The sequence below is a fragment of the Ovis canadensis genome, chromosome 14 (assembly GCF_042477335.2).
Source record: "Ovis canadensis isolate MfBH-ARS-UI-01 breed Bighorn chromosome 14, ARS-UI_OviCan_v2, whole genome shotgun sequence".
NCBI classification, from domain to species: Eukaryota; Metazoa; Chordata; class Mammalia; order Artiodactyla; family Bovidae; genus Ovis; species Ovis canadensis.
Genome location: NC_091258.1, coordinates 38,065,166 through 38,084,401, shown reverse-complemented (window position 1 = coordinate 38,084,401; position 19,236 = coordinate 38,065,166). Strand labels below are relative to the sequence as shown.

The 19,236-nt window shown below is 42.7% G+C and overlaps 1 protein-coding gene across 1 annotated transcript in view; it reads right to left on the bottom strand.

Annotated features, from left to right (window-relative positions):
* NUP93 (nucleoporin 93) overlaps positions 1-19,236 on the bottom strand; it is a 103,245-nt gene that overhangs the window by 17,536 nt on the left and 66,473 nt on the right. Inside the window, exons 5-7 of the mRNA XM_069549893.1 lie at positions 14,137-14,265; positions 2,575-2,649; positions 351-440 (exon numbers count right to left, since the gene is read on the bottom strand). Of these exons, the coding sequence (XP_069405994.1) occupies positions 351-440; positions 2,575-2,649; positions 14,137-14,265 (294 nt within the window). The remainder of the gene's footprint in view (positions 1-350; positions 441-2,574; positions 2,650-14,136; positions 14,266-19,236) is intronic.

Here is a 19,236-nt window from a genome sequence, read left to right as displayed (position 1 = left end):
GGTACGAAAACCACATCACCTTTACAATTCACATCTCATGAAAGAGCCCTGTCTGTCTTAGCAGGGAAACTGACAGGGTGGAGCTAGAGCCTGACAGGACTTCAAAGCAAACACAGCTTGGCTGGGCCTTTTGAAGATGCATTATATATATATTTATATATATATATAGCATCGCCATAAAAAAAAAAAAACACACCTAAAAATTACTTAAAATAAAACTCTGAAGAACACTTAAATTAATCTTCCAAAGCACAGAATTTCTCTCTAGCACACTTCTGCCAAATCAGCAAGCCGCTAATCCCATCAGACACCCGAACCCACACGTCTCCCCGGCCGGCTCTGGGTGCTACCTTATCATCCAGCTCTGTGACGGAAGCACAGAGGTCCAGGAGGTTAGGCTGCAGGTGTCCGTTTACGATCTTCTCGTTATAAATATAAATCTGAAAGGAAGAGCAGAGTAAATGGCACAAATTCCATTTTCACCTCTCCTTTTCAGGACCTCTTGAAGGAGTTCTGAAACCAACTTCTGCCCAATGGTCAGAAGCTTCAGTCAACCTTTCCTTCCTCACAGTGGCTGAACTATCCACACTGCCTGGAGGGCAAGGCCTCTGGCTAGCTGCTCAGTTTGGCGTCTGAGTCTCGCACAGTGGCATGAACACACACCAGAGCTAACTGCTCCCCCAGCCCTGCTAACCTGGGGAGCAGGAGCAGGGCGGCCCTGGGGGAGGAGCACCACATGCAGTTTTGTGCTGCTCTGCCCAGCAGACCCTCGGGCCCAGAGAACAAGGACCAAAGTGGAAGATGGGACAGTGGAAGGTCTCTAGCTGCTGCTTCCTAGGAATCTGAGCAGAGTCTGGTCACCTTTCTGATAAAAGGATAGAAGGGCCCCAGCCCAGGGCTGTGTACTGAGTAAGGACCGCCAGGCTGCAGCCCCCTACACGTGTTAGAAGAACACTTCTGCCCATTTGCAGTACCCATTTCTCTCATCAAGAATCCCAGCTCCTCAGTAAAATTTTCTCAAGAAAAAAGAACTCTGTGATGTTTAAGGAATGGAAAAGCCAATATTACTCTGGACTTTGTCTCTAAAGAACCAACACACTGATGGGGAAAACTAGTAAGTTCTACTCTTTGCATTCTGAAAGGCTTGCACTGCTGAGGACTGAACTAGGTAGTGATTTCAGACAAAACAGGACTCTGTCGAACCCTGCCCTCTGCTCTCAATGGGGGAGAGCAGCACATAGCCTCCAGGAGCATTATAAAGACAAGGTGGTGTTTATTCACTCAATGAGCATTTCTGAGGGGCCTTCCCTTGGGTACTGTGTTCAGCATGGGACATAAAGGTTCTCTCTCCACTGGAGGGGACTGCCACGTAAACAGACATGACATGGAGTCCTGAGTGCTAGAAAACCTTAGTCTTATAAAGCTTTAGTCTTCACAGACACAGAAGACCCATGGTTTCTCTTCTCAGAAGCTTGTAATTTCATTAGGCCTGAATTCTGGAGATGTCTGTGACAATGATAGTCATATGATCAAAGTGAAATTTTTAAAACTGTAGATGGAGTGTGGGAGATCTAAAAATTGGAGAATAAATTTTAGTAAAACATGAGGGAGTTGGAAAAAGGCGGACTTGTGTGTGCAAAGCTGACACAACTTGCACAGTGCTTTGAGGGAAGAATATGTTGCTGCCACTGTGGCCCTCAGCATTACCAACTTCCTTTCTTCCACCAAGTCTCAGGTAGGGTGGTTGGAGGGCTACAGCGGCACCAACACATTCTCCCCTCATAGCACTGTGGAAGTCGGTCACAACCGAACAGATGTTCCTTGGTGACTTCTGGTGCAGGACGATTTAAAGGGGGTGGAAGCCCACCACCTGCAATTCAGGAAACAAGACTGTTTTTCCTTCTTGATACTTTATGCAGGAAATCAGCAAATTAGAATAAAGTACGTAAGGCTGGTACAGTTTTACTCAAAAGGTCAATTCCAGGTATGTACTGTCTTGAGGGCAGTTTCGTGTAGTTTTCACACCCTGTGCTTTAAACACAGAGTGTCTCAATCTATATTTACACTATCGCATGGTCATGATACACAACCAGAACCACAACACCCCAAATACTATGAGCTTCTCCAGGGCAGCAATATCCAGTAATGGTAGGTACACTATGCTAACCCAGGCAGAAAAATATTTAGAGAATTTCTTTCTACAACAAGGGAGGGAGCAGGGTTTCTGATAATACCATTTGCCAACCAGGTGATCAGTTAATATAGAACTCCATTTGCTCAGCAGTGCAATTACTCAGAGCTTTACTGTACATGGACTGTTGCCAAATGCAAAATGAGATGCCTTGGTCAGTGTGTGAGGCAGATTTCAATTTCCCTAAATCAAACCTGAGTCATTCTATTACCCAGTTTGATAGACTTCTCCAGGGACCTAGATGGTAAAATATTAACAAGTCCTCTGAATGAAAACCCAACTTGCTTTTAGGGTCTTTCACATGAAGTCTGTGTTCTCTTTTACTCTCCAGAGGGCTCATGGAAGATTTTCCTGGATTTGATCTCCCTTGAGAACATGCTTACCTGCCGGGCGTAGGCCATTTCGGTGCTGTCTAGGGAGCTTCGACCAGGGGGTCCTGCATCACTGATGTAACTTGGCTGTAGAGAAATATACATTCAGAATTGGTTCAAAACAGCATTCAATCATGTAAAGGAAAAAAAAAAATCATAAACATTTGTTTGTCTTTAACGGAGCTGTGAGGAGTCTGTTTCCTAGTCAGACTTCCTGAATGATTTTGGGGGTTTCAGTAGAAGACGACTCTCTTATCATGAACACATAAGGGAGCAGGCATGGGACCCAATGAACTCCATAACAGGAGGCTGACGAAACTGCAGGGATATCTCAATAACTGTTCCTATCTTTGTGACATTTGGTTTCAATCCCAAGCTCCCACTTCGCCTCACCTTCCTCATCCATGTCTTTACACCAGTAAGACTGTGGTGCATGTGGGTCTTCTGTTTCCATCAATACTAAACAGCTGAGGAAATGGGAGATTATAGGGTCACAATACTGAGGTTCAGATGTTTCCTAGAGTCCACACTAAGGCAACAGCTACTGATGAACTTTCTGCCTCTGAAGATACAAAGTCAGCCTAAGTTGAGTCATTTATTTATCTATTCATTCATTCAGTAAACATCTGTTAAGTGTCTGCCTGCCACACGCACAGCATGAACGCACCCATCCCTACAGGGATGACAGGAAGACAGCCCACAGAGACTGCCCACAAAGAGCTTACCATCTGATGGGGAGAGTCAGACACCAACACATGGGAAGGTTTATTAGTCTTTTTAGAGAAAGATTAAAGTTAATCTTTAGCTAAGTTTATTCCCTACTGTAAACAAAAATGGATCAAAAATAGATACGCTCCAATTAGGTACATTCTTAAACTTCCAAATTAGTTTGTAACTGTACTGCAGCAGAGATAAAATTCTTTAAGCTTCTCTCATAAAAGAAAAAAAAAATCAATGCTCTATCCTCTAAAGTCTAAAACAAAGCAGTTTTAAAGTAGGTTTTGTGGGAGCAGATGGAAGATAGTACCAAAACCTCCCAGCACCTCCAAGGCTGGCAGAAGGTTACCAGTGTGAGCATGCGCTGGGGTAGGACAGGGAGGAAGGAGGGCCAGGAGGCAGAAAGGCGGGATGTATAGCTTCAGCTTCTAGAACGGGCACCTGGGTTCCAGGAGGACCACTCCACTCCCTGGTTTTGGGGTCCAGGGAAAAGCACATTCCTTTGGAGCCTCAGTTTCTCATCTGAGAAACCAACGAATGGGCTGTCCTAGACAATCTCGAGCAGTCCTCCCACCTCTGATTTTCTGCAGTCACTGGTATTAAAGGAGCTATAAATAGCTTACTGTTCAAAATACTGAATTTGGTCTCACTACAGTACAGCAAAAACCAGTATATTGGAAATTTAAGAATATAACTAACACCTAGTAGAACACACCTAATTTTGATCCATATTTATTTACAGTAGGGACGAAACTTAGCGAACGGTTAACTTTGCTCTTTCTAAAAAAAGACTAAGAAACTTGTCCATATGTTGGCCTCGAACTCTCCCTATCAGATGGTAAGCTGAGTAAATGCTGCCGCTTGGCTGACTCAATGAATATTTCACATCCCCACCTCTTACCTCTAGTCGCTGCCACTTCCCCCTCTGGGATATGGCATTTTAGATATAACATATCTAATAGTGCGTTGGTAAATGTTTAACAACTGGCTTGGGGAAGGGGACTTGATTTGTAGCATTTGCTGGTTTCTTTAGTGTAGATACTCCCATGATGGCAGAATTTAAGCTATTCCAAGTGATATCAACAGGATAGCAAATTTTCTGAAAATCTGACAATAGGTCCTCCTGAGCTCAACCCTACACACTACCCTTTCCAGCCTCCACTGCCCCTGGGAGTGGCCATGCACCACCCTGGCTCTAGCCAGTGAGACGGAAGCACCAGCCTGGCAGTACATTCAGGCAAAAAGCAGTACATTCTGCTTTTCCTGATAGAGGGGGATAAAGAGCCTGGCATGGTGTTTCAGCATTCTAACCTGAAAGCAAACAGCATGCCTAGAGCAGCAGCAATCATCTTGTGAGCCTGAAGGGGCTCTGCTAAAAAATGTTGGTGTACAGAGACAAAGGCGTGTCTCTGATGGCACCACAGAGCAAGTGAACTAAGGCCCACTCTTTCCACACCTGCAGACTTCTGAGGTGAGAAAAATAAACTCCTCTTCAAGCTACAGAAACTCAAGTTTTCAGTTATTCACAGCAGAAGGCCTTCCCATCTGCAATGACTGAAAACCATCAGGTTACAGTGACAACAGCCACACCTTCTGAGCAACTCCTATACACCAAGCAGAGTCTTAATCCTCGTGTATTAACTCTACAACCCCATGAGAGACACACTTTTATTATGTCAGTTTTACAGAGAAAGATACCAAAGGGCACAGAAAGCAACTTGCCCTAGGACACTCCAGTAAGAAGTAGCAGAGCCATGGTTTGCATCCACAGTCTGGGGCCATGCTGCCTGCCAGGGCAGCCTGGGGCAGCTGTCCAAGGATGGCCACTGGAGAACAAGTCAGCAGCGGTTTAGAAAGCCTGGCTCCACTGCTCACTAGCTAGGTGATCTTGACTGAGTACACTGATTCTTTGGGGCCTGGGCTTCTTTAGCTATAGCAATGATACAGGGGCAGCAATGATATTTACCTTGTAGATGAAAAGATTAAATGGGAAGAAAATATTCCCCACTTCACAAGGAGTAAGTAGGAACAAGTAGAAAGAACTCACTGTCCAGTATCTGACCAGTAAACGCTAACTGCTATCACATTAAATAAAAAATAAACCACAAGGAACATGGGAATAAACCCAACACTAAACAATGGATAGATATGGACACTACAGAAACATAACCTACAATATTTTACTTTCTGCTGGCTGGAGATTCTCATCTCATTTTTCTATAAGGAGCATGCGTTCCTTGTATGAACAGAATTCCCACTAGCTCATTTTCTACTTCTGAGTGTTCCCAGTAACACTGTGACAAAGACTGTTCTATAACACAGTTATCTTTCTGGAACAGAACTAACTCTCTGAAAGCTGGTGATCCCCAAGTCTTTGAAAAAACAGAGCACTAAGGTTGTTAATTCCAGTAACCTAACTGGGGGGAATAAACAGGGATGAAAGGGAGAAACGGCACGAAATACTTCTGCAAGAATACAACTGTTTCAGCTAAATATACATAAACAGCCTTGAGAAATATTTTCCGGTACTACTAGAAACCTAATTCTAAAAATTATCCACTTAAAAAAGTAGTTGGTTTTTAGCTTGCAAATTTCCATTTAAATGAATTTCGTTTAATACGCTTGTTTTCAAACATAGCTTTCCTTCATTTGCCCTTGACGGAGCCTCTATTTCACCACACACAAAGTCAATTATCCACGAACAGGATGTGGGCACGCACGTGCCTGAGGAGAGGAACCAGCAAACATTCACAGGAATCTTAGAGCCAGGGGCTGCTGGAGGGCTGGGAAAAGTGGACACCGGTGTGCTGTGTGGGGAAACATTTCAAACTTTTCAGGTTTGCCTGACTGGATCACCGTGGGGATACCAGGAGCACGGAGTCAGAGACCAGGAAGGCGGGGAAGATGGGAGGGGGGCCAGGACGACAGCAAAGGGTTCACCTAGGAATCTGGAGACACTGTGGAGAAACCATCTCTGGGAGCACAGACATGAGAAGGGTTTTCTCAGCATACATGGTGTTCCCCAAAGAGTAATTTTCTTTTCTAAAATCAGACTTTAAACTTTATTTTGTATTGGGGTATAGCTGATTAACAATGCTGTGGTAGTTTCAGGTGAACAGTGAAGGGATTCAGCTATACATATACACGTATTCATTCTCCCCCAAAACCCCACTCCCACCCAGGTTGCCGCATAACATGGGGCAGAGCTCCCTGTGCTGCAAAGTAGGCCTTTGTTGGTCATCCATTCTAAATAAAGCAGTATGTACATGTTGATCCCAAACTCCCTAACTATCTCTTCCCCCCACTATCCCTCCTCTGGCAACCATAAGTTGTTTTCTAAGACTCTGAGTCTGATTTGTAAATGAGTTCATTTGTATCATTTCTTTTTAGATTCCACATATAAGGGATGTCATATGATAAAAGAGCCATTTTCTAAGAGAGCATTCCAGAACTGGGAGGATATGGTTGGAGTGGCAGGGGGTAACTGTAAGCATTTATCAAGCAGCTAGTTTTGTACATAACATATCCAAGGATGGGGCTCCCCTGGTGGCTCAGACGGTAAAGTGTCTGCCTGCAGTGCGGGAGACCCGGGTTTGATCCCTGGGTTGGGAAGATCCCCTGGAGAAGGAAATGGCAACCCACTCCAGTACTCTTGCCTGGAAAATTCCATGGACTGAGAGGCTCCTCAGAGCCTGGTAGGCTACAGTCCACGGTGTCGCAAAGAGTTGGACACGACTGAGTGACTTCACTTCACTATCCAGGGATAAATCAATCTCTTTTTCCAAGGAGGGAACATTCTAGATAGGAAAAAGGAATGTAACCAGCATTCACTTTTAGCAAAATAAGTACAGAGGAAAAAGAAAATGTGATGATACTATTGAAGGAAGAGAGTTTTTAATTTCCAAGTGGAAGGTTTTGGCTTTACATAAACAAAACAGAACCAAAGTAATTAACGTACAGTAGTTGGCTATACACTCTGTACATAGAAGCTCAGTACGACTAGGGAAAAAACACCAACTGGGGACCAGAAAACCCAGGTTCTAAATGTAACCCAACTGTGTGACTTTGGGTAATGACAGCAAACCTCTCTAGGGCATAGCTCTTCATGGATAAAATGGGAGGAATACTTGGGTCATTTATACAATGAAATTTATTACAGCCACTAAAATGACAGGCACCTACACATACTAACCAAGAAAAAGCTCCAAAATAAGTTAAAAAAACAAAACATAATGCTAAGCTGTAGCATCTATTATATAAAATCCTGCCATCTGTGGAAAAGATAAAAAACTGATTGTGTGTTTTGTCAGTCATGTCCGACTCTTTGCGACTCCATGGACCGTGACCCACCAGGCTCCTCTGTCCACAGAATTCTCTGGGCAAGAATACCAGAGTGGGTTGCCATTTCCTTCTCCAGGGGATCTTCCCCACCCAGGGATTGAACCAAGGTCTCTTGCATTGCAGGCGGATGCTTTACCATCTGAGCTACTAGGGAAGGCCAAATAAATTGACTGGATGGACATATATGTATAAATGTGCACATAAAGACGTAAGAGGGAACTGAAAGGACAGGATGTCAGAGGCTATGTTTGGGTCTGGGGTGGAGGACAGCGGCTGAATTTTTAAAGCGCGTTCAACCATTAGAACGCTGTGCAAGAAGCGTTCTAATCATATCATATCACGTGTGATATGGCTTGATATTAAAATGAGTTGGTTCTTTAAACTTCTTTTTGAAAGAGCAGTGCAGCACTTTCCATACTTGAAATTCTATTCAAATTCCAGTATGTGGAACAAAACCAGCCCTTTTGGAAACTACCAGGGAGCCATAAAATACAGCTTGGAATCATCTAGTCTGGGGTTTTTAAATTCAAACCTTGTCAGTCAATATTTTTGCTGTATTCCACCAAATCTAACCATCTGAGACATCATGTTTATGTACCACCAAGAAAGAAAAATGCTGACAGTTAAACTATACCATTGATTTAAGATATATCTTGATTTCAGAGATGCTAAAATATAGAAAAGATGTGTAGCTGGGAGCTGATGAAATATGGTATTAAGTCAGTTATCAAAATTAGAGACTACATTCAACATATACCGTTCACTATCTGTAATGATTAAGCTACAACAGCTTCTTTATCAAGGCTCCTGCTTGAGAAGCCGAGTCATTTCCCACATAATACAACGAAGCACTGACCACTGACTATGTTTAACACCGACAGAGCCATGACACACTGAGGCTGGATAAAAACTGACTTTTAAATACTGTTTTAATGTTGGCCGAGGCATATCAAGGATTCTCAGCGCTGCTCCCTGCTGTCATGCAAGCAGCACAGACTGGGGGTGTTCTTCCCCACAGGCCAGACAGAAGGTCTGGGGCATGGGGGCTCTTAGCTGGGGGTCTCTTTCTTGCTTTAAAGCCTCTCATTTTGATTCAGACCAAAACTTGGAACATTATTAACAACCTTTCAATTCCTACTTCCTTTAAAAATTGTATCTTTTTTTCAATGATATCCTAAGGAAATTAATTTCCCAAATTGAATTTTTCTATTGAAGCATCATTTTCCTTATTAAAACTTGCCAGGAACAGATATTACAATGTGTTGCTGCTCTTCTGTTATCAGAAGGCTTGAGGGAAAAATGTTTCAGGAATCACCATCTCCTAGTTCATTTTTGTTTAAAAAATTAAAAAAAGCCTCAAGTCTCTCTTCATATTACATTAGCCAAATTTGGACATTTTCCTTCAATGTAAGGTCAGCTCCAAATGACTAGAAGCCTCTTTCCTAGCTAATGACTCTCTAGATTCCAATAATCTTATTCTTCAAAATAAAGTACCCAGAAAAGAATGGTTTAGATGGCAAGTCATACTTTAATTATTTCCTCTACTTATTGGGGGCAGGAAAAGGGGAAGACAGAGGATGAGATGGCTGGATGGCATCACTGACTCGATGGACATGAGTCTGAATGAACTCCGGGAGTTGGTGATGGACAGGGAGACTGGCGTGCTTCAATTCATGGGGTCACAAAGAGTCGGACACAACTGAGCGACTGAACTGACATGATGAGATATTTTTCATTCCCAGAAACACTTCATAAATCAAGGGACAATTAAAAAGGGACAGATCCATCTCAGAATAATAAAAATAAACTTAACAACGTGTGCATGGATGTGTGCTAAGTCGCTTCAGTCATGTCCGACTCTTTGCAACTCCATGGTCTGTGGTCCAACAGGCTCCTCTGTCCATGGGATTCTCCAGGCAAGAATACTGGAGTGGGTTGCCATGCCCTTCTCCAGGGGATCTTCCCAACCCAGGGACTGAACCCACGTCTCTTAGTCTCCTGCAGTGGCAGGTGGGTTCTTTACCACTAGCCCCACCTGGGTAGCTTACCAAATACCAACCACCACCATAAACACGCTGGGATGTGCTAAGCATGCACTCTATGCCGGCTCTGGGCCAGGTACCTTACACATGTTCTATGTTCCTTTCAACCATTCTTTAAAAGAGGCCTTTTACAATGAGGATGAGAACAATGTGGTTCCCAGGAGAGGCCCGGGAACTCAGACCTGCTGAATTCCAAAGCCTGTCTCTGTGGTTTCCTACAGAGAGGGTAAAGAAAGTGCCTGCCCAAGTGGAGCTAATACCACCTTTCCATCTTCTGGAAGAAAATTATATGAGAAAAACACATGGTTTTTCCACACATCCACCAGAATGGTTGAACTGAAAAAGACAAAAAATACCAAGTATGGCAAAGATAAGGAACAAAGAATTCTCACAGTGCTGGTGGGAGGGGACCGTGAGACACCATTTTGGAAAACTGCTGGGCAGCATCTCCTGAGGCAGAACACACGTGTACCCCGTGTGCCAGCAACTGCCCTCTCACGTGTGCCCAACGGATGTGCAAATGTATATTCACCGGAAGACAGGTACAAGAATGCTCTCACTAGCACTCGTTATAAAAGCTAAGAACTGTAAACTATTCAAATGTGCATCCACATCAGAATGGGTAAGTACTGCAGTCATACTATCTGGCCATGAGAATGAATAGCCTTCAGCTACATGTAAAGATACACAGAAAGTTAAGCAAAAGCAGCCAGACACAAGGGCGCATACAGCATGACTCCACTTACACAGAGTTTAAAAACAGGCAGAATTAATCCATGGCATTAGAAGCCAGGACAGTGTTTCTCTTGGTGGTTGTGGTGAGGGGGCGGGGATGCTAGGGGGATGGCAGTGTGGTCTCTTCACCTGGGTGTGTTTCATTTTTGGTAACTCACTGAGCTATATACTTAGAATGTGTGCATTTTTTTCTGTATGTATGTCATACTTCAGGGGAAAAGCTCAAAACAGCAACAAACAATAAAACCTATGAGGATTCCAGAAATGGCAATTCCCTGGATAACCTGAAGAGAGAACCATCTGCATTATTTGCCAGCTTTTTCAGCAAAGCTATCTACTCTGCTAGGTGTCACCATAGAGAAGAGCAGAAGTATCAATAAGAGGGAGTCCTCCCTTTCAAGAGCGAGGACTCGAGGTCAAGGAAGAAGTGTCTACTAAATAGACTAGTCTATTTTTAAGACAAGAGCAATCAAGAAAGAATATCTCATTAGCAGCTTATAATTACTTCCAAATCCCAATACAGACCACAACCTATTAACACAGTTTTAAAAAATGAAGTTTATAAAAACCATGAGCTGTTCTACTTCTCTGCATAGACTTATAAGAAACTGAGAAACATCAGGCTGCCCAAGGATTTTCTACATTAACTCTTTTTCTCCCCTCCAAGACTCTGCTCTTCTCTGAAGTCTTTGAGTCTAAGAAATGTGGAGTAAGGTCCTTAATGAGTAATCTCCTAAGATAAATGACTTTAGCATCTATTTATTTGGGGGCTAATTTAATAGAAAAACTTGGTTTTAAACCAGGAGCAAATCTGTAGACACAGGATGTGTAACGTTATCATGCAGGCATGACACTGCCAAGCTACCCACCTTTGACCCAGACTTCAACAGAACGATGGTCCACATGTCAACAGTCCCCGGTCTCACCTAGCATAGCACAAGTCTCACTGAGCCTTAGGTGTCCAATCTCTTATGAGAAAAGAACATCAGCTAGTCAAAACAACTTTGGAGGAAGCACTGGTAATATTACTTGAAATGTCTAATGCTATAATTTTTACAAATTTTAATAATTTCTTGACATAAATTTTAACTTGCACATCCAAATTGTCTGAAACTACTTTTTGAGATTTTTTTTTTAATGTGGACCATTTTTAAAGTCTTTTAGTGAATTTGTTACAGTACTGCTTTTTTTTATTTAATGGCTTTTTTGGCCTTGAAACACATGGAATCTTAGCTCTGGAACCAGGGATTGAACCAGCACCCCTTTCACTGAAAGGCGAAATCTTAGCTACTGAACCACCACGGAAGTGCCCTGAAATTACTTAACTTTTAAACAATAGTAAAGGATAGTCATTATGGGAGAGGGGCTTTACATTATCATTAATCTTCCCAATAATCCCATTTTACTAATGAAGACACTAAATGTCTGCGGGGTTAAATAACTTGAATATTTAAGTAATAACTTGGATGCCATATCAGAACTAGTCAGTGGTGAAGCTAGGGTTAGAACCCCAAAGTCATTCTCTCCCCATCATTAGTGTGGTGAATGTATGGTCACAGTTCCCACTGGCCAAGGCTAGATATCACTAATCAAGCAAGACATACTTTCCTGCTGATCCCAAGATGCAGCCTCAAAATCCCTCTCAGGAAAGATGGCCAGGATAAGTAAGAGATAAACCCTATGTAACATACCCACTCTAAAATCACACATCCCTAATACTCTGGTTAGCATAAAGTTAGCTAAGGCCAAATGATTTATTCACCAAATATTTTTGGAGCATCGAATATGTTCCAGGCACTCATCTAGGCACTGGTGATATGAGTAAGTACAGTAAATAAAAATCCTTACCTTCCTGGAGCTTAAATTCTTCTGGGAGAAACAGACAATAAGCAATATAAAGACATCATACACACACAGTGATTTTAAGTGGTTTAAAGTGAGGAAGTGCTAAAAAGAAAAATATAGCAAGAAAAGGGGATATAGGGAGGGTTGAATGGGGAGAGCTTGGTTCGGATTTCAGATGTAAAGGTCCTGGAAGGCCTCACCGAGATGGCACTGGGTAATATTTGAAGGAAGTGAGGAGGACAGGCATGCAATGATTTGGGGGAAGAGCCTTTTAGACACAAGCAACAGGAAGCCCAGATGATCTAAGGCAGAAGCAGCAAGAGCAATGGGGAGAGCAGAATAACGTGAGCTGGGAGAGGCAGCAAGACCAGGTCAGAGAAGGATTGGGAAGTCAGGGCGAAGACTCTGGCTTTCACTCCAAACGAGACGAGTGTCACTGGAGGACCCTGAGAAGAGGTCTGACGTGATCTAGTCTGTGTTTAACAGCATCGCTCTGGCTATTGAGAAGACTGCACAAGGGCAGAAGCAGGGAGACCAGTGTGGTTGACAGACTCTAAGATGGCTCCCAATAATCCCCACGTCCTGGGATCCAAGCTCTCGTTTAATCCTCTCTCCTTGAGTGTAGGCTGAATTTAGTAATTTACTTTGATCAGAGAGGTGACAGAGCATAACTTTCAAGATTAAGTCACGGAAAGACTGTAGTTTCTGTCTCAGGGGCCCTTGAACTCTCTCTTGGATCCTTCCCTCTTGCCCCAGGAGAGGCACACTACCATGCTCTGAGCAGCATAAAAGAGCCCCACACAGCGAGGAGCTCACGCCCCTAGCCAAGAGCCAGAGAGGGCCTGGGGATTGTCAGGAAGCACATGAGCAAGCCTGGGCCTGGATCCTCTTCAAGCTGAGCCCTGCGAGGAGTGTAGCCTTAGCCAGTGTCCTGACCACCAGGGCCAGGACATCCCAAACCAGAAACACTCAGCTAAGCTAAACACTTGTTTTCAGCTACTATGGTTTGGAGTGATTGATTACACAGCAACAGATAATGGAAAAACCAGTTAGCAGATCAGTCCAATAATCTGAACAAGAGATACTGGTTGACTTGGCCCCAAATGCTAACAGCAGAGGTGGTAAGAAGTGGTTGGGGAGGGGGATTTGGGATGGGAGGGGGGACATATGTATACCTGTGGCAGATTCATGTTAATGTATGGCAAAAACCTCCACAATATTGTAAAGTAATCAGCTTCCAATTAAAATAAATAAAGTTTTTAAAAAGGTGGTTGAATTCTGGGTATATTCTGAGAGGAGGGTTAAGTGGATTTGTCAGCATGTCTGAGAGTCTAGGTAAGAGGAGGGTAGGATAAAAATGAATCTGAGGTGTACGATCTCAGCAAGTGAAAAACTGGAGCTGCCTTTTATAAAGACGATAAACTCTGTGAGAAAAGTGGGGAGGGAGTTGTAGGCAGTTGCTACCATGACTCAATTTTAAACATGTTAAGCTTGATGGCTCTGAGACACCTGAGTAGCCAAGATGGCCACCAGAACAAATGAGTCTGGGAGGATTCAGGGCGGTGATGTGAATCTGAGTCTTCAAGTACATAGAAGGTATTTAATACATGAGCCCAGAAGAGATCAACAGGGCAGTGATTAATGAAGAATCAGGAACAGGTCAAGGACAGAGCCCTGGGACAGGAGTTTGAGGACAATTCAGCACAAGAGGTTGAGCAGAAGCAGCCAGCCATGCTGGAGGAATCCAGGCAAATGTGGGCGTCTACAGGCGATGAAGAAAGGGCTTCCAGAGGAAGACAGGGACCAGCTGTTCCAGGCCAGCCAGCGGTCAAGCAGATAAGCATTTTCTGACCTCACATTTTTAATAATGGTTTATTTTCTGGACTCAACTCACCTCGCTTTCTTGAGTAAAGTCAAGGGCATCTTCTCCTGATGCCAGCAGGGTGTGAAGAATTCGCTGCTTCACTTGTTCCCACTCGACCAGCATTGACTCTCGATGGTACTCCTCAGCCATACCAAAGGTCTGGGGGAGAGAAGAAGAGAGAGAGGACCCGAGTGAGAAAACAAAGAACAGAGTTTCCCTTAACGTGCAACAGAAATTCAAAACCCTCTAGATCTGCCATCTTTCCATAATCAGAGAAAAGGCAAGCTATTTCAAATTATCCTTAAAGAACTGAGAGCTGTTTGCAAACATGCCCTATTTCATCAAGTCTAACACATGAAAAGCAGCTTGTTAATTGTGGTAAAATGTACTTAACCATAAAGCTTACCATTTCAACCACTTAACTATGCAGTTCAATGGCATTAAGTTCATTCACATGGCTGTGCAAACATCACCACCATGTATCTCCAGAATGCTCCTCATTGTGCAAAAATGAAATTCTGCACCCATTAAACAATACCTCCATTCCCACCGTTCCCCAGACACAGGCAACCGCCATTCTACTTCTGTCTCTAGGATTCTGACACATCTGGGCACTCACAGAAGTGCAATCATACAGTATTTGTCTTCTGTGCCTGGCTATTTCACTTAGCATCACGTCCTCAGGTTCATCTGTGCTGTAGCACATGCAGTCTCCTTCCGTGCTAAGGCTGAATAATACTCCACTGTACACATACACATTTTGTTCATCCATGCCTCTGTCCATGGACACATGAGTTGCTTTCAACTTTTGGTTAATATGAATCATGCTTTTGTGAAACTGGGTGTACAAATCTCTCTTCAAGTTCCTGCTTTCAATTCTTTGGAATACTTGTCCAGAAATGAAATTGCTGGATCACATGGTCATCCTATGTTTAATTTTTTGAGCAACTGTACAATGTTTTCAATGAGGCTATACTTTTTCATTCCTACCAACAGTGCACAATAGTTCCAATTTCTCTACATCCTCTCCAATATCACTCTCTGGGGTTTTTGACTGTAGCCATGCTAATGGGTGTGAGGTGCTAACTCCTGGTTTTGATCTGCATTTCCTTTAATGAATAGTAATGCTTAATTTTTTTCTTATGTGCTTATTAAGATAAGTATCTTCTTAAAACCTTAACCCTCTGAAATCAGGCTACATATTACAATTGATAGCATGTCAAAAGTTTAAACTGAAGTACTGTTTTTTAAAGTACTTTTTCTGGGCAGTACATAAAATAATGATGGATTGTAAGTCAATGGTATCTTAAGATTTAATGAGCCTCTAAGATGAGACAGAAACAAAAGATTTTCCCAGTGTCTTATTTTTTTTTAAAGACACAGTAATATTTTCACGGGAGGAAGCAAATCAGTTAAACACACACACACAAAATCTAGAGCCGTCTACAATTAAGTTTCCTATCAGTCTACTCGGGCTTCCCTGGTGGCTCCGAGGTTAAAGCGTCTGCATCAGTCTACTCCAAGTCACTCCTGAAATCTCTGGCAAACCTCACTCCTATTTCCTAGTGATACTGCACGTTGCCAAAGCAAATGTACTCAGGAAAAAAAAAGAAGGAAAACAGAAAAGGAGGGAGGGAGAAAGGAAGGGAAAAACAAACAGCAACAACACCCCCCCCGCGCCCCCTCAAAAAGAGACAAAAAAGCCTCTTGAAAACTAAAACAAAACCCTCTGAGGGGGAGATTAAAGCAACTTATAGAGACATACTGAATCACAACCATTCTTAGCCTATGATTCTTTAATTGGCAACCAGGTTTCCCATAAGCTTGAGCCTGCTTTTCAAAAAGCCATTTCATTTACAATCAGATTGGCATCCAGTTAGGCGGCACTGAAGGCATGAGTATCAGTAATGCCTGCTTTATTTCTGGCAACAAAGATAATTTATATACTGATAATATCCATATATGTGAGCTCTGGGAAACTCTAAGAAAAACTGTATACTCTTTTTACAAATGTGATGTTTGCGTATGGATCAATATTTATTAAAACATGAAAAGACAGCAGACAGCCACAAAAATGATTAGGAAGAGGGTTGGCACATCCTGCAAATTTGATTTGGTCCATCTATCAGTGTATTCCTAACAGGAACTCTGAAGACAGAAGAAGAAATGATAATCAAAAACTTTAAAAATAGACTTTCATTTGGTTTTCTTCTGAGAGTCAGGCAGAAAAGACCATTCCAGTTAGCCTGGATTGAAAAAAAAATACCTAGAGAAAAATTATTTTCTCTTGCTACATTAGGGACCTTAAACACGAAAGCTATGCTTTTTTTTTTTTTTTTGAAAGCTATGCTTTTTGAACAGAGAGAAGGATGTTGGACAGAAAGATGGGGGAAAGGGGAGGGGAAGGAGCTAGGGTACCTAGAAGCTACCCAGAAATGCTGCACGTGTTGAACCACATTTCTTCTAAACCTCTTCCTGTTTAGTGGTCAACCACCTCCTCAACCTTGCACCTGCTGGAGTAAGGGAAAACAGAGCTATGTGGCAGGTGGACCAGGGTGGGCTGGAATAGAGGTGGAGAGCTGGCATACCATACAGCTTTCCAAACCTGCAACAGGAAGTGAAGCAAGCGAAGCACTGACTAAGCTGTGGCACTGACCCAAGACACCAGGGCATCACGTGAGTTTTTTTTTAAGGGTAAGTCCTCCGGCTGGTGAAGAATGGCTAAGCAGTAAAGGCAACTGAAGAGAACACAATCCGTCTCAGAGATACTGTTGATGAGGATGGCACGGGCAGACTTCCGGCATCATGTAAGGGTCAGAGCCATAACAGTGGGAATCAACCATCCCCTGTTAATCAAGCTGCCCACCTGTGTGCCAAGAACTGCTTCAGGAACACAGGAAGTACTCTGAAAATTGGCAGCTTTCTGGGCTCCAGTCCTCAGAGTATCTCTGAGAGGTACGCCAGGCTACTCATTTAGAAACAGCCCCACAACCTGAACAAACAGCACTGTCATTCCATTCATTATTAGTGTGATAAGGAGCTTCAAATAAAAATAAATGGCCCAACATTAAAATTCTCTTCTCTTGACCATGCCACCCCCAGCTTATCTTAATTACATTAGAGATAATGGAACATCCAATTTGTGGGCTAATCAGGGATGATCAGCAGCCCATCTGCCCTCTTCTAGCCTATTCCCTGTAGACTCACATCTGAACCACTGGATTAGGTGCAAAGAAGAATGTCAACTAGGAGAGCTAATCAGAGAGAATCAACAGAGCCAAGAACTAAGAGGAAGGAGGACAGGGAGGGTCTGAAGCGAGGTGAGAGACAAGAAGGAAAGAAACCCAAGGGAAGAGAAAAGGGATAACCTGGAAGGGTATGCAGAGATCTACAAATTAAAAGGAAAGACAAACCACAGAAAATGACAAAGCAGGGAGAAACTGTTATAAACTAGATTTGAATCTTTCAAGTTATGTGGGGAAATAGATCTCTTCAAACACAGTTAAGAAAGGCAGGCACGGAAAGAACTGGGCAACTGAATTAAGAACAGGTGGGGAGCACTCGAACCCCATTTTCATAAAGGGAAGAGGGCAATATGCTTTGACTTCACACCCGCTTATTATTGAGCTGTTGCTGGCTTTTAGAAACTCTACATATGTTCTGATAATGTTGTTCTGTTTTTGCTGGGATGCACCAAATGGGAAAAGATAGGACACATTTGTGGTTTTGTAGCTTGTTTTCTTGGCATTTCAGCAGGACATTGGCAAGTTATTCAAATGTGAAATTACCACCAAAATGCCAGGAAGCTGCTCACCTTTTGTTTGAAAATGATTCTTGCTCAGTGGCAGCCTCCAGGTGTCCAGACAGGTGAAAGGTCCCGCCTCAGGGCCGGCTCCCAACACCGGAACACCTCCCTCACAAACACATATGCCCACATTTTGCACTGTGGTATGTCACTTAAATGTTTTGGCTGGCTGCACATTTAGTCTCAGTATGGCACAACGTTCAGAGACTGCCAATTTCAGAAACACATTCCGCAGGGTAAAAGGATTAATAAGGCTCGGTGGCATTCGACAATCCTAATTTAATTTCATTGGTCCTGTACAGCAGGAGAAATCAATGTTGGTGAGTAACTCATTCCAAGTGTGAACAAAAAGGAAAAAAACCTTAAAAAATTTTTTTTTCAATTCTGGATCAAGTGAATCTCTCTATCTCTAGGAATAAGTACTATTGCCAACAATATAATTAATTAAATTTTAGGTAATTTTACTCTGATAATTAAACATACCAGTCATTCAAATAATGTCTCTGAAACATATTCTTATCAATTAGAGCTGGAAAGCCCCCGTGCTGCCCTGTCTCACTCACATCAGCCCTAATGAGACACTTCCACCTGTATGGAGTATTCAATAAAGCATACCAAGCAGCAATTTTTTTTTTTACTCTCTTATTTTTTGAACCATATAAATAATACACAAATTTCACATGATCTATGGGCTACATAAGTAAACAGCAGAACAGAGGTCCCTTCACCCCTACTCATCCTTGCAGATATAGTGACTGCTTTCAGACTAACGTGAAACCCCCAGCCTCCTTCCCGGGAAAAGTTGCATCTTTAGAACCAACTCCACATAATCACTAAGCTTCTTCTTCCTTTTTCCCCAAAAGACCCAGGGGCCTGAGAATCTCTTACTCCATAATGGAAGGTTTTGGAAAGGTTTTGATCTTTTCATCCTTGTCAAACAACTGAAGATAACCCACATGTTAGTAAAGTAAATGATCTTTGAGGATCTTGTGGGAATGCTTGTTGCAAAATATTGCTGCCCATGTCACGGCTGTTCTGGCTGACTTACGTACTATCCTCTAGAACATCAAGACGTTTTTTGTTTGTTCAAAAGAGCTTGGAGAAATTGCTAATTTAAAACGTGTTGTAGAAAGTCAGATTTTATGACAAAAGGAAAATAAATCAGGGAAAATTATCAAGGATCATAACTGCTCTTCTGAATTGCTGGTTCAGTAAAAACCAAAATGCCATTTATACTATAACAGTGAGACCCAAGAATTGTCTTGTGCTCCCATTTCAAGATTAACTTAATGGTTAACTGCCCAGCCCAGTGTTTCAGATGCAGT